Source organism: Rhinoderma darwinii, chromosome 12, assembly GCF_050947455.1.
Source record: "Rhinoderma darwinii isolate aRhiDar2 chromosome 12, aRhiDar2.hap1, whole genome shotgun sequence".
NCBI classification, from domain to species: Eukaryota; Metazoa; Chordata; class Amphibia; order Anura; family Rhinodermatidae; genus Rhinoderma; species Rhinoderma darwinii.
Genome location: NC_134698.1, coordinates 66,916,935 through 66,931,481, shown reverse-complemented (window position 1 = coordinate 66,931,481; position 14,547 = coordinate 66,916,935). Strand labels below are relative to the sequence as shown.

General features: G+C 41.0%; 1 protein-coding gene across 3 annotated transcripts in view; it reads right to left on the bottom strand.

Annotated features, from left to right (window-relative positions):
• Positions 1-252: 252 nt before the first annotated feature.
• HIF1A (hypoxia inducible factor 1 subunit alpha) overlaps positions 253-14,547 on the bottom strand; it is a 46,854-nt gene continuing 32,559 nt past the window's right edge. The window contains exons 5-17 of one of the 3 annotated variants that reach the window (XM_075843720.1): positions 13,485-13,597; positions 13,078-13,280; positions 12,609-12,715; positions 12,132-12,279; positions 10,665-10,891; positions 10,266-10,531; positions 9,184-9,306; positions 8,069-8,439; positions 7,385-7,498; positions 6,467-6,575; positions 4,364-4,490; positions 2,744-2,862; positions 1,586-1,672 (exon numbers count right to left, since the gene is read on the bottom strand). In XM_075843720.1, the coding sequence (XP_075699835.1) occupies positions 2,771-2,862; positions 4,364-4,490; positions 6,467-6,575; positions 7,385-7,498; positions 8,069-8,439; positions 9,184-9,306; positions 10,266-10,531; positions 10,665-10,891; positions 12,132-12,279; positions 12,609-12,715; positions 13,078-13,280; positions 13,485-13,597 (2,000 nt within the window). In that variant the 3' untranslated portion in view covers positions 1,586-1,672; positions 2,744-2,770. Of the gene's footprint in view, positions 1,673-2,743; positions 2,863-4,363; positions 4,491-6,466; positions 6,576-7,384; positions 7,499-8,068; positions 8,440-9,183; positions 9,307-10,265; positions 10,532-10,664; positions 10,892-12,131; positions 12,280-12,608; positions 12,716-13,077; positions 13,281-13,484; positions 13,598-14,547 lie in introns of all 3 variants that reach the window. The other 2 variants (XM_075843719.1, XM_075843721.1) reach the window with 2 other exon arrangements.

Below are 14,547 nucleotides of genomic sequence, written 5' to 3'. Positions count from 1 at the left end.
AGGTAACCAGAATCCATTGGTGATCTATTAATAGTCGGGGGACCAAGGTGTTGAATCAATAAGATTAAAAATAACATGGCAAATCATGTCTGTCTAAATCCAGCCTAAGAGGTAAAAAAAAAAAAAAAACGAACAAAAAAAAAAAAATTACATTGTAAAAGTTTTTCCAATTTGTTATTTTAATGGAATGTAGTGACAGGTGTACGCAAGTCTCCCATTTACAGGTATACCCCATTATTGACATAAGACAAATTGCTAGCATGTGTGGCCTGGTCCACGTATAATGTTTATTGATGTAATAAAAACAATACAGTTAGTGTTAGATCCAACCACAAACAGCAGAAAAGATAGATGGAGAAAAAAAATAAAAAAAAAATTGCAGTCTGCAACATACAAACACACTGAGCGGATGTTGAAAGTTACAACTACGACGACCTCCCTAAAAAATAAAATTTCTAAACAAAAAGTATTTACTAACTGAACTTCATATGAAACATTACAGGATGTTAAAAGCGCTTAAAATCAAATGACAAGCAACCTTGACGTACGATGCCGCTCTGCTAGAAATACAAGATTCTTTTTTACATTTTTTTTTTTCTAATTTTTTATTTTTTTTACGTGAGCTTGAATATCTACACCACTAGTGGGCGGTTAACATGTATATTTCATATAGTTCCAAAATCGCCCTAGAGTCTTACAGCTAGAAGCAGGAATTCTTCTATTCAGAGCGGTCATACAATCTGCTACATTAAGTCTCTTACGAAAGAGAATTTTTTTTTTTCTTTTTCTTAAAACGAAATATTTCTACTGGTTTATACCCATCTTCGAAAAAGGTTGTGGTGACTAAATCTACAGCTTTTAATTCTCTGCCGATGGAGTCTACATTACAACATGCGGAACAAATGGTAATAACATCAGGCCTTAACGTGATTTTTAGACAATAAAAACTAAAAAGAAATCACAACAAAAAAAAAAATTATAAACTAACTTTAAAAATGCATAATATATATTGCATGAAGAACTTGCTGGTATTTTTATTTTTTTCTTAGGAAAATATATATTGTGCGATTGTGACTACAATGCACCGCTGGCAAAGCATTGTTTCCTGTGCATAATAACGTAGGAGAATGTCATGACAACATGGAGATCAATGACACAAACAAAATAAATTGAACTTAACAATAAAAACTGCTGAATCTAGATTTTTTTTTTTTTTTTTTTACATTTTTGACTTTTCAGCATGAAAAATGACAGAAGGTGCACGTTTGAGGTGGAGTTTATATATATATATATATATATATATATATAATGAAGTTGTATATGTATTGTATAAATGGAGCTGGAAGAGGTTCCTTCTGTTAAAAAAAAATAAAAATTGTGGAGAAGACGGAGCAGAAATGGTGCTAACTGAAGTAGTGCGGTATTGTAGACAGGCTTCTAATATCAGATCTAAAAAATATAAATACACTGCTTTGGGTGGAGAAGATTCACAAGTGTCCAAAAGTGGAACAAAGCGAGGATCAGTTAGCTTGATCGAGAGCCTTTAATAAATCCTCTCCCTGTAGCAGGTTCCGGTTTCCTTGTATGGGGGCGTTCACTTCGCAGTCGTAACCGGTCAGCTGAGGAAGTCCGGTGCCATCCAACGACTGTCCAAGCAATCGACTGGCCATGTCTAAAAAAAAAAAAAAAAAATACAAAAATATATTAGTTCAGAAATTAAAACTCAGGAGGCATCTGTACAATTAATTATTTTCATTGTTTCTTCGCGCTACTTCTGAGAAAGCTGGGTGACAATCAATATGGCTGCCAACACTACAATTCCTCCGATTTTGTACAACAAATCTGATGTTATGCAGTAGTACGGGATATCACTGCCTAACGGAGGGTTGAGAGACACCTCAATACAAAAAGAATTCCGGTTTCAACAACTAAACCCTATTCATTGTGTAAAGAAAAAAAAAAAAAAAAGTTACACAATTCTCCAATAGGGTAAGTTCACACGTAGCGCAAATACTGTGGATTTTCCGCAACCGATTTTGTTGGGGAAAATCCGCAGCATAATACAGTAGCAGCAGAGTGGATGAGGTTTGAACAAATTGAATCCACAAGCTGCGTAAATGCTGAGCGGAAAAAAAAACGCTCAAATTGACCTGCGGTGCGTTTTTTTTTAATCCACAGCATGTCAGTTGTATTTGCGTAATCGCTGCTTTTGTGTTACGGCTTTTCACCATTAAATTCAATGGGAAGGTGAAACCCGCAACAAATAGCAGATGTTGCTATTTTTTGCAGTGGAAAAGAAGCGATTCCGCCACAAAAAAAATGCAACTCAGGACAAAAAAAAATAATCTTCCCAAGGCTGCAGAACGTCAGGACGTCAGAGAGATGCGTCGCCACGGTAAGTATCCATTTGTTTTTCCTTTTTTTAGCGAATGATTTCTGCTCAGGCTGAGAAGCAGCACCACAATTTGGTGCGGTTTTTCGGCCCGAATTACCAGGGAAGATAGGATGTGTGCTTTTACGCAGCGTATCCACCGTGTGAACATAGCCATATATTTTCTGTACCCATTACTCAAGGATTTGAAGATCTCTACTTGCAGTCTTGACATCCATACATACGGCGGAGGCCAGCAGGGGGCAGTATGGAGCGGGCTCATGGACTGCGCCTGCTCGATAAGTTGAGCGTGTCGGCAGTATGTTACAGCCAACAATTCACTGCAGTGATCGGGATCCTGCTAGGTTTTACCTCTTAGATGCCGCGGGTCAATAGCATCTAAGCCGTCAGAAAAAGGGGGGTGGCTTCCTCTGACGTCCCATCAGCTCCACCGTGACGGGAGGTCACCCAGGTCGGCCATCTTTGTGCTCCTGTTAAAGGGGTTTTCCACAACTTTATTTTATTTTTTTAAATCATTGCAATGCTTCTGTCTTGTTAGATTATTGACCCCTGACTATCGTTCACAATTTTATATATTTAAAATTGGCATTACGCTGTATGGTTTACATCCTGATGTTTGCTTACAATATTTTGCGCATTCACAATTAAAGCGATTTCATTGTGCCTGCCCTTTTAAATACAATTTATTACGCCTGCGCAAAAAAATTATTATTTGAGCCTTTTAGATTCCGCTTCACTTCTGCCATACACCCGTGTTCGAGGCATTCTATTGGTCTAAAGCCTCCTCAATGTTCGCCCCGTTCGTTCGTGTAGATATACACACACACACACACACACACACACACACACACACACACACACACACACACATAGCCAGAATTGCTTTTTTTTGGTCACTTTAAGTCCCCCAAAAAATGCAATATAAAGTGATCAAGAAGTTGTATATACACCCGCAAAATGGTCCCAATAAAAACTACAGCTCATCCTGCAAAAAAGCAGCCCTCGCACCGCTCAAAAATCGATGGAATTTGTTTTGTGTCGCCATATTCTGAGATCCATAACTTTTTTATATTTTATTAGGAAAAACTATATGAATTTGGCATCGCTGTAATCGTACGGACGTGCAGAATAAAGTTAAACATGTCATTTTTACTGCACGGTGAAAACCCAAGAGACAATGGAGGAATCCTAGTCTTTTTTTCCCATTCCACCCCACACAAACATTTTTTCAATTTTCCCTGTACATTATATGGAACAATAAATTGTGCCGTGAAAAACGACAACTCGTCCAGCAAAAAATAAGCCCCATACAGCTATATGTACGAAAAAAATAAATAAATTATGGAATCTAGAAGGTGGAGAATAAAAAGCGAAAAAGAAAAACAGAAAAATGGCTGCGGGGGGGGAAGGGTTAATAGGAACCTCCATTGTTTACATTCAGGAGATAAAAATCTGTCCTGGTCATGTGATGGTCGGACCAGTGCACTGCTGGGTAAGTGTTGGGGTGAATTTGCAGTGCGATTGCAGCGTACGTTTAGCGTCAACTCTAATATACCATACAGAGGTATCTAGTAAAAAGTACCGTACAATAGAAGCCTATGGGCAATGTAGGCCTATACAGTCACATACATTGGGAGTATCTCCTGAGGTATAGCTCTGATGAGCCAAGAGGAATTGATACAGAAAGTATATGGGAAAAACTATATAACTTCATTGTACAATGAATGAGCTTTTTGAAGCCGTATTACCCCTTTAATGACACAGAAATTGGGAAGGAGAAGTAATTTCCGCTCATTACAGGGAAATATATGCACCTCTATATGATATATTGTAACCTTGGTAAATGTTATGTATGGACGTCAACCTATGATCATCTTTTAACAAAGGCCATGACATCATTCTACCCAGCAGCAAGTCATCTGTATATACCATGGAAAAAAAAGCATGCTGACAAAATATTGTAAAAATTACCTGTGGACAAAAGGAGAATTGTTCTCTTCTCGGCTCCGGTTGGCTGGTCCAGGTCAGATCCTTTAACACGTTTCCACAAGAGGGGAGGGCTCGGCACCGGGTCAACGCTTGTTTGCAATAAAGCCCCCTGAATTTGGGAACAAGTAGTTACAGGTCAGGTGATCTTCGGATATAGAGATATATAGATACACACAGCGTTCCAAATTATTATGCAAATGTTATTTTTCGCTGATTTTCCTAAATAGTCGATGCAAATGACAGTCAGTATAATCTTCAAGCCATCAACCGTTGGAGTATAATGCAAATTTTATTGAACAAATCTCCTAATAACAGATTTTTTTTTAGAAGTAAAAAACTCAAAACGCACTGTTTCACATTATTATGCACAACAGAGATCAAAACATTTTAAAGGTTGTAAAGAGAACTAAAATGGTAATTTGTTGAATTTGCAGCATCAGGAGGTCATATTTACAGAAATCAAAAGCTCTTTCAATAAAAAAAAAAAACTTAGCAGGCCAAGTTACATGTTAACATAGGACCCCTTCTTTGATATCACCTTCACAATTCTTGCATCCACTGAATTTGTGAGTATTTGGACAGTTTCTGCTTGAATATCTTTGCAGGATGTCAGAATAGCCTCCCAGAGCCTCCCACCCTCAGATATTTTGCTTGAGGATGCTCCAAAGGTTCTCAATAGGGTTGAGGTCAGGGGAACATAGCAGCCAATGACACAGAGGTATTCTTTGCAGCATGAGATGGTGCATTGTCACGCATGAAGATAATTTTGCTACGGAAGGCACGGTTCTTCTTTTTGTACCACGGAAGAAAGTGGTTAGTCATAAACTCTACGTACTTTGCAGAGGTCATTTTCACACCGTCAGGGACTCTAAAAGGGCCTACCAGCTCTCTCCCCATGATTCCAGCCCAAAACATGACTCCTTGCTTATGTCGCAGCCTTGTTGGGACATGGTGGCCATTCACCAATCATCCACTACTCCATCCATCTGGACCATAAAGGGTTGCACGGCACTCATCAGTAAACACTGTTTGAAAATTAGTCTTCATGTATTTCTGAGCCCACTGCAACCGTTTCTGCTTGTGAGCATTGTTTAGGGGTGGCCGAATAATAGCTTCATGCACACTTGCAAACCTCTGGAGGATCCTACACCTTGAGGTTCGCGGGACTCCAGAGGCACCAGCGGCTTCAAATACCTGTTTGCTGCTTTGCAATGGCATTTTAGCAGCTGCTCTCCTAATCCTATTAATTTGTCTGGCAGAAACCTTCCTCATTATGCCTTTATCTGAACGAACCCGTCTGTGCTCTGAATCAGCCACAAATCTTTTCACAGTACGATGATCACGCTTAAGTTTTCTTGAAATATCCAATGTTTTCATACCTTGTCCAAGGTATTGCACTATTTCACGCTTTTCGGCAGCAGAGAGATCCTTTTTCTTTCCCATATTGCTTGAAACCTGTGGCCTGCTTAATAATGTGGAACGTCCTTCTTAAGTAGTTTTCCTTTGATTGGGCACACCTGGCAAACTAATTATCACAGGTGTCTGAGATTGATTACAATGATCCAAAGAGCCCTAAGACACAATACCATCCATGAGTTTAATTGAAAAACTAATAATTAAATGTTTATGACACTTAAATTCAATGTGCATAATAATTTGGAACACGGTGTAGATATATTATGTACATATATATACATATACACACACATAAAAGCCACACACATACTATGCAAGACATTTTGGGGGAGATCAAAACAAGTGCAAAGGAAAGCAGTTGCCCATAGCAACGTGATTACAGCTTTCATTTTTAAGAGGTTCTTTAGAAAATGAAAGAAACCATCTGATTGGCTATGGGAAACCGCTCCACTTTTCCTTTGCACAAGTATAAATCTCTACCATTGAATACAGAGGGCCGTGCAATCAGCTTCACTGTCAGGCCGTTGTGGTCAAAATGCGTTTTTTTGCCTCGATTTTTGCAAAAACCGCGGCAAAAATGAGACAGCCTAACATACAATTTGGCTATTCTGTATCATCCAGGCTCAATAAAATAAACGTGCAATCATGAACAAATGTAAAAAAGCTTACAATTCCCACTGCTTGAAACAACGGGCCATCGCTTTCAATTTTACGTTTTCTCTGGGCGTTATGTAATGCAATCATCTTCGGACTGATGTCCTCATCCAGGACTGTACATCTGTTAAAACAGAAGACACGTCAGTAGGAAGCAGAAAAAAAACCAAAACATGGTACACGAAAGTTATCCCTGTAACTGCTGCTCTGACAAGATGTACAGAGATTCTCATATCACACAGCAGTGGTGGGCCGCCGGCACGATAAGCGATGACGTGGACTGATTACACCAGCCCCCATGTGTACTACACACCTAGTGACGGATCCAGTAATTGCAGCGACACTTGTCCTTGGGCTGTGCCAGATATTGCAACTCATCCCTATTTAATGGGGTTTTCCCATCTTAGAGACATTTATGGCAAATACACAGGATATGACATAAGTCTGATAGATGCCGGTCCCATTTCTGGGACCCGCACCTATCCCCAGACTGGGGGTCCCTGATTCCATCCTGCCTGGTGAGCGGGAAGTTATGAAAACAGCATAGCATAGCACAGCAAACGCGGCTGTTTCTGTAATCCCAGCCAACTCTCTACTGATTCTCCGACTGGATGCGGTAGCAAGGGCCCGCTTTACCAGGGGGGGGGGGGGGGGAGGGTCGGGGACTCCTGTTCTGGGGATAAAGGAGGATCCCAGAGGTGGGACCTGCCTCTATCAACATTTATGGCATATCCTGTGGAGATGCATAAAAGTCTCTGATGAGAATACCCCAATAAGTAAATGGGGCTAAGCTGCAATTCCAGACACGGCCCATGAACAAGAGAGGCGCTGATTCTAAGGGGAACAAAAAATAAGCAGTGCCTTTAGGCCTCCTTCACACAAGCTATTGTTTTCGGCATTGTTTTTACATGTGTTATTGGTGGCGTTTCTTACTTCGTTTCGTTATTTACATGCGTATTTCTTGCCAGTTTTTGAAGTCCTATAGAGGAGCCTTGAGTAAAAGAAACGCCAAAACTAGCGCAAGCTGCATTTTGATAAGGATGCCAACTGGATAAAAAAAAAAAAATGACAAAACCAAAACACTGCGAATATAGGCTTAACAATTATTATTTTATTATAGACTTTACAAGTCCAAAGGGAAAATAGCCGTTGGACCATCAAATAAATCAGCTACAGTGTAGGGGAAATTAAGCATTACATAGTGCCCACTGAAATCAATGTACTCTCTTGTGTAATGTCGGAGCCTCTAGAGTAAGTGTCACTTTTTGTAGCCACTCTCTGCTCTGGCAAAGGGACAACGGCCCATTTACTCAAAGAATTAAATATTTCATAAAAAATTAATGTTTTTTTTTCTTTTTTTAAGCCAGACAATATAACAGTGTGTCACTACAATGTTTGTTACCATCACGCTGCTGGTAGCATCTTTCTAGAATGCCTGGTGCAGGAGTGTTCCCCCCCCCCAATCCTCCTACCTGAGGTTAACACCGTTACAATGCTCACGCCTATGGTGTCAGTTGAAGTCAGTGTATATTCCAAATGTCCAGATATAAACGCTATGGAATGTTTGGCTCAACTCAAAGACCAGTCGCTTGGAGCAGCTAAATTTTAAAGAATTACCTTTTACTTAATGGACTTTGTATACTTGGAGTTCCTGGTCGGGATCGTTCTGTCTTTTCTAAAGTTTTGTCCGTTCTTACTGGAGAACTTGTGCGACTCCGGTTACCACTGTACGGGGAGGACGGTGCACTATGCACGTCTTTCATCACCTGGGCAGGTGAATGGACAATGATGGTCTTTGGGTCACTCATTGCCTCGGTGGTGATTGGTTTCAAATCAGTGGTTGACTGGAAGAAATTGTTGAGGTGTCCTAGAGGTTGGGGCTGCGCAGACTCACTCTCTAGGGAGGAAAGCTGATCAAAGCTTCTCAGCTGGAAGTCATCATCCATTGGGATGTAAGGAGCCAACATTTCCAGATCTAAATCGGTTTCCTGTAAAGAAAAAAAAACAAAAAAAACCCAAAACATTGTCAGTATATAAATGCTATAAGCAGTAATGGGTCTGGTCTCTCATAGTACGTTCTCCATGAAAATACCAATGCTGGACCATCTTTTCTTAGAACTTTACATTATACCGTCCCTCTGTTATTCCTCCTGAAAATGTATCAATAATTTGAAAACAGGGCGTTACCTTTCCTTTTGACAGTGTGGTGTGTCCCTACAAATTCTAAAAATGCGCTGATTACACTGCCTGGATCCAGTCAAAGTAAGAAGAGAGGGAGGGGGGTTCAAGTGGGTAGCGACGTAGGAGCATTTAGGTGGGGCTTACAGATCAGAGTAAAAAATATTTATTTTCCTGACACCGTCACGTCATGGCAACCCGCTACAGTACCTGCTCCCATATTCTACCATCGAGCGGTTACATAATCAAGTGTGGGAGTCTGTAGTATAGGCAATCAGAAGACGTAGGCCGAATTCAGACGAACATGGGAAAACTCCGAAGTAAAAAAGTCCGTCAAGGGATCCATGGAAACGGGACAAAATAGGACATGTTCTATATTTCAATGGACTCTTCACACTGTCCGTTGAAACAACGGCCGCGTAAACATTCCCATTGAATTAGATCGGTCCGTGTTATGGCCGTTGTTTTAACGTATACCACGTACGTCTGAATTCGGCCTTCGAGTACTAAAACAACTCTGCCCAGCAAATCCAAAAGAAACAGAACAGAGATACCTGTGTGGAGAACGGGGTCTTGGATTCGGTGTCTATTGCAAAGAGTTTCTCAACCAAGTCCATCTTGAACTCGCTGGAAATGTCGCTGTCCACATCAAAACAGTACTCTGCAGGGGTACCGGGCTACAGAAAAGTAAAACTACAGAGTTATTGTTTATTATAAGAAGTTAACAGAAAATCAATTCAATTTTGGAGATTTATCCTCAAATGTTCATGCGCTCCATCATGTGATAAACCATTTCATCCAGGCTATGTGCACTTCTACAACCATTTCTTTTTTTTTTATTGTTCCAAAGCATGATGCACGATATAAAAAAAAAAAAAAGCCAAAATACAACTTTTCAATTAGTCCCTACTATGTAGCGTTGGGTCTAAGGCTGGGTTCCCATAGTGCAGATTTTGCATGAATTTTTTAAGCCAAAGCCAGGAACGGAACCTAAATAGAAGAACTATAAAAGAAACGCCTTATAGGTCTATTCTCCTGGATCCAATTCTGGTTTTGGCTTACAAAATGCAGGCAAAATCTGCACTGTGGGAACCCAGCCTAACCGTTATTATGCAGACCCATTTGTCGCCATGGTTACAGACTACAAACAAAACCTGTGTGCAGTCTGAAACCGCAGCCGCGTGTGAAGACCTTCCCTCTGCCCCTTTTCTTGCTAACCTACTTCCTCATAGCGCTGTATGAGATTTCTAAACCACAGTTTGTGGTTAGGCATTGTGCCGTGCGGCCAAGAACTGCAGAGGATTTGCATGTGCTTCATTTGTACAAGCCGCGTGGCCTAAAACCGCAGCGATTCATGGTAAAACTACTAGCGGTTTTGCTGCGCACACCACACTATTGGCATATTCTACTACGTGTATGGTCACCCTAAATGCTAAAGGCTTACTATAAAAAAACACCTCGAGAGGCCAGAAAACGTCTGGAGGACATGAATACAGCCATAGGCCGACAGTCATGCGCATGTCTCCCATTTTTACCTGCCTCAACTTTGAATAAAGAACTAAAGTTGATCTCCGACGGGTAGGTGTTCTGCCTTTCCCTTACATTTCTGTATTACTAAAAACACCTGTGTCTGTACCTCTGTGGAGCTCCGGCTGCTGCTGAGGTCTGATGGGCTGGACGGTTTGGAGAGTTGAGGCATGGTGAACGCTAGCTCCAGCTTGTCACGACTTGTCTCCATCTTTATCACCACCTCTCTATTTAGTGCAGGGTCAGCATTGCTGCGCAAAGGTTTAGGCTTTTCTAGAGCTGGGACAGGAGACACCAGCATGCTCTCTGGTGGATTACTGGTCGAGTGGAGCATTACATCGTTATACAATGGAACCTCAAAGTGTTGCTCGGAATCTAAATTTAAAAAAAAAATAAAAAAAACAGAGAATACATAGAATTACCACGGACACTTTATAAAAGACAGAATCAAAAACATTTATAATCTAGAAACCAAACACACATAAATGTATAATACATTAATACCTACCACTAGAATTGAAGTTCAGTGCAATTATCTCATCTCCAGCATCTGGAGCAAGAAGAGTCAGTGATCCTGGTTCCTTTTTCAATTCATCAAACAAGCTGCTGGAGAGGTCATCCCCGTCATTCTTGGTAGTGAAGATAGGAGGCATCTTGATTTCAGCAGACTCTGCAGGCGCTAGAGGAGACTCTGTCTGGCCAATGGACAATATCAGGTCTTTCTCCACAATGCCACTAATAAAAGAGAAGTAGCAACATAACAGCGCGTTAGAACTACATGTTCCACAATGCACTGACGGCTCAGTAGCAGAGACAATCATCCCAATAAACATATAAGACATATGACCAGTCTTTAAAGTGTAGCTAAACGCTTGACAAACTTCTGACATGTCATGGAGACATGTCAGAAGTTTGGATTGGTGGAGTCCGAGCACTGAGACCCCCGCCAATCACTAGAACGAAGCAGCTGAAGTGCTCGTGTGGGCGCTCAGCCACTTCGTGTCTGTTCGGCTTTTTCCGGAAATAAATGTATCGGTGTACGGACTCAATACAAACTCTATGAGCCCGTCCTCCGATACATCGGCTTTCCGGAAAAAGCCGAACAGAAACGAAGCAGCCGAGCACTCACACGAACGCTTCAGCTGCTTCGTTCTAGCGATTGGTGGGGGTCTCAGTGCTCGGACCCCCACCAATACAAACATCTGACATGTCACTATGACATGTCAGAAGTTTTCGAACATTTAGCTACACTTTAAGTACTGTACATTTATTTTAAAGGGATTGTTCGCATCGGACAATCCCTACTTGTTCGAAGGGTTCCTTGATAATATGCAGCTGGGACCCCTAGAGATCAACTGTAATCTGCGGGGAAAAGTAAAGGCCCTATCAGACGGAACGATTATCGTCCGAATAATCGTTCAAACAGAAGTGATAATCTTGCGTGCAATGACCGAACGATAAATCGTTGAATCTCTGAGGATTGGCCACATCTATCTGGGTGAAAGATGACCATTTGTCGCTGCCACGGCCCCTCGTCTAATCAGAAATCTTCCAGTTATTAGCAGATCAGTCCTTTGCACTTCCCCTACAAGCTCAATAATCTGTGTGTGCAATTGTTGTATGGGCGATCGAAGGAACGTCTGAACAGCGAAAATCTTTAGCAATTATTGTCGTGTAATAGATTATCTTTCGAACGCAAATGACTCGCCAAATGGCTCGTCGCTAGTTTACAAAAGAATATCTGCCAGTCTAATTGGACCCCAAGTGTTACATTTTCCATTTGCTTGTCAGCAATCTGATGCGTATGGTCAGCTTTAATTATGTCGCAGGGCTGAGTAGGTCATCGATGGTTCCTTTAGTACTCTGATAAACCACTAAGGTAATGCAGTAAGTTCACTACATAACACATCAAGGTATCAGCTCTGCTACATCTGACCAGTAATAAAGACCGTGAGATATTGGTGACTTGACTAACCTCAAGACATAGTTGACACACACAATGCATTGTGGTTGGGAGTTCTTTGTGTTGTAAATAACAGTGGCTTGTGTTTCAACCCAGACAAAGCCTCCTTCCTTGGCTAGCATTCTGTACTGACCGGTAGTCACTTGTCCCTTTGTGAACACTATGTTAAAAAAAAAAGCAAAACATGTAAATATACAATCCTTTGTGGTGGGATAATTAAGAGGAAAATAACATCAGTCATTATAGATGGAAGAGCTTTCCAGATAAATAGTATAGTACATCTTACTATCTAAGCTCTTCCGTATTCTCAAGTATCAGGGATAAATATGACTGCTTAAGAATTTCATGGTCTAGGTTCATCCAAATCGACTGCCACTTGATCTGGCAAATACCACTGCAATGTGCAAAGCCAGTGTAAAAATTCAGAACAACATCATTGAGGAATCAAATACACTTATCCCAAAATTCAGACCTATGTGGAGAACTTACTGTCATGATGTGCTTTAGTCAGGTGGTCAGAGTCTAGTGCATGGTAATACTCATACACGGACTGTCCGAGAAGTTCTTCTGGGTCGTATCCAATCAGTTCTGTTACTCTGGTGAAAATAAAAAAATAATACTAATAAATCAATAGATCGCCATACAACAAGTCAATTTCCCCACGCGTTTTGCGCTGTTTGGATGAGATTTATTGAAAGGTCATCCACTTTGCTGCTACTGTAATACGCTGCGGAATTTACAGATCTGGACAGAAATTCCGCAGTGTTTAGGCTATGTCTGAACAGGGCCTAACATTTAAAACTTCCTACTAGGCATGTTAGAAAAACAGCATATCAGGTTTCTCTAAACTACAGCTGCAGGCATTCTTATTGGCAGACAGGTGGCAGCATTGCTCTATGAATCAGAAGCTTGTGACGATCACTTAATTCGTGAAGGTGAAGCTTTCCTTAGTGTATACCTTTCATCACAGTAAGAGAATTTCATGTCAAGGCTGTGACGGCTGAGAAAGGTTTTGCTGTCCAATGGAAATTCAATGTTTGATGGGTGAGGGATTGGCTCGCAGATCAGAACCATGCAAGTCATGGGTGGCTTTTTGTATCCACAATTGTTCTGGTTATTGGAGGAGTCATAGACCCGCACGTGCCCTGTGCAGTGAAGAACCTAAAAAAAAAAAAAAGACAAAATCAAAAATTTTTCGATTTTAAGTGGACAATAATATAAATTAAACCCATTTTCCATATGTCTAAAGTCTCTTCAAATAAATCAGTCACTTTAAATCTGACAGCATTATAGGGAACAGTAATGCACTGGTCTGTACTACCTTTAACACATAACCCACATTATTATTTCTTATCCTCTTCTCACCTTCCACGTGGCAGACTTTATATTGACTGTTCTTCCTCGACTGGTCAGCGTGCACTTCATTCGCAGAAAGAAACTCCGCTCTGTGATTTGTTCCTTCCCCTTTTTAGCTGGTCCTACAAGAGGAGTGAATCCTATTGGTTAACATCACTAATAGATAATGGTTAAAACAATAGGATCGGAAAGGTTAAAATCCAACCCCAATCATCAGCTAGTTTCCAGATATATTGGATTGATGGCAGTGACTGTCAAAAACGACATTTATCTGCTGGCCGAGAAAAATCGAATGTGTATGGCCAGCATTAAACTTATATAGTGCCACAGAAATATTACTGGATAATTCAGTTACATGATACTAGATTTCACATTCTCCCATGATCGGCCACTTTTCAGGAGTATGACATCACATTGCAATCCCAAGAATGTGCCTCAAGGAATTAAGTGTTCTGTTCCCATTTTTTTGGGCCTTGTTCTAAGGGTATGTGCACACACACTATTTACGTCCGTAATTGACGGACGTATTTCGGCCGCAAGTACCGGACCGAACTCAGTGCAGGGAGCCGGGCTCCTAGCATCATACTTATGTACGACGCTAGGAGTCCCTGCCTCGCTGCAGGACAACTGTCCCGTACTGTAATCATGTTTTCAGTACGGGACAGTAGTTTCACGGAGAGGCAGGGACTCCTAGCGTCGTACATAACTATGATGCTAGGAGCCCGGCTCCCTGCACTGTGTTCGGTCCGGGACTTGCGGCCGAAATACGTCCGTCAATTACGGACGTAATTAGTGTGTGTGCACATACCCTAAAGCATAAAATACTTTCCCTCTGGGTTGGTAATTAATAAAGTTATTTGATACGCGGGATGAAGGGGAGCATCAGTTTCCTAGGAATTCTTGTTGTGTAATCTTATGGAAAGGTTTGATCCGACTCTTATCCATTCTGACCAGAATAGAAACCAGATTAAAAAATAAATAAATAAATAAAATAAAAAAAATGACTTAATAGGGAGACACGCTAAAGCCTAGGTGACCACGTTGGATCTGCATGCTGTTATGCAGATTCTAG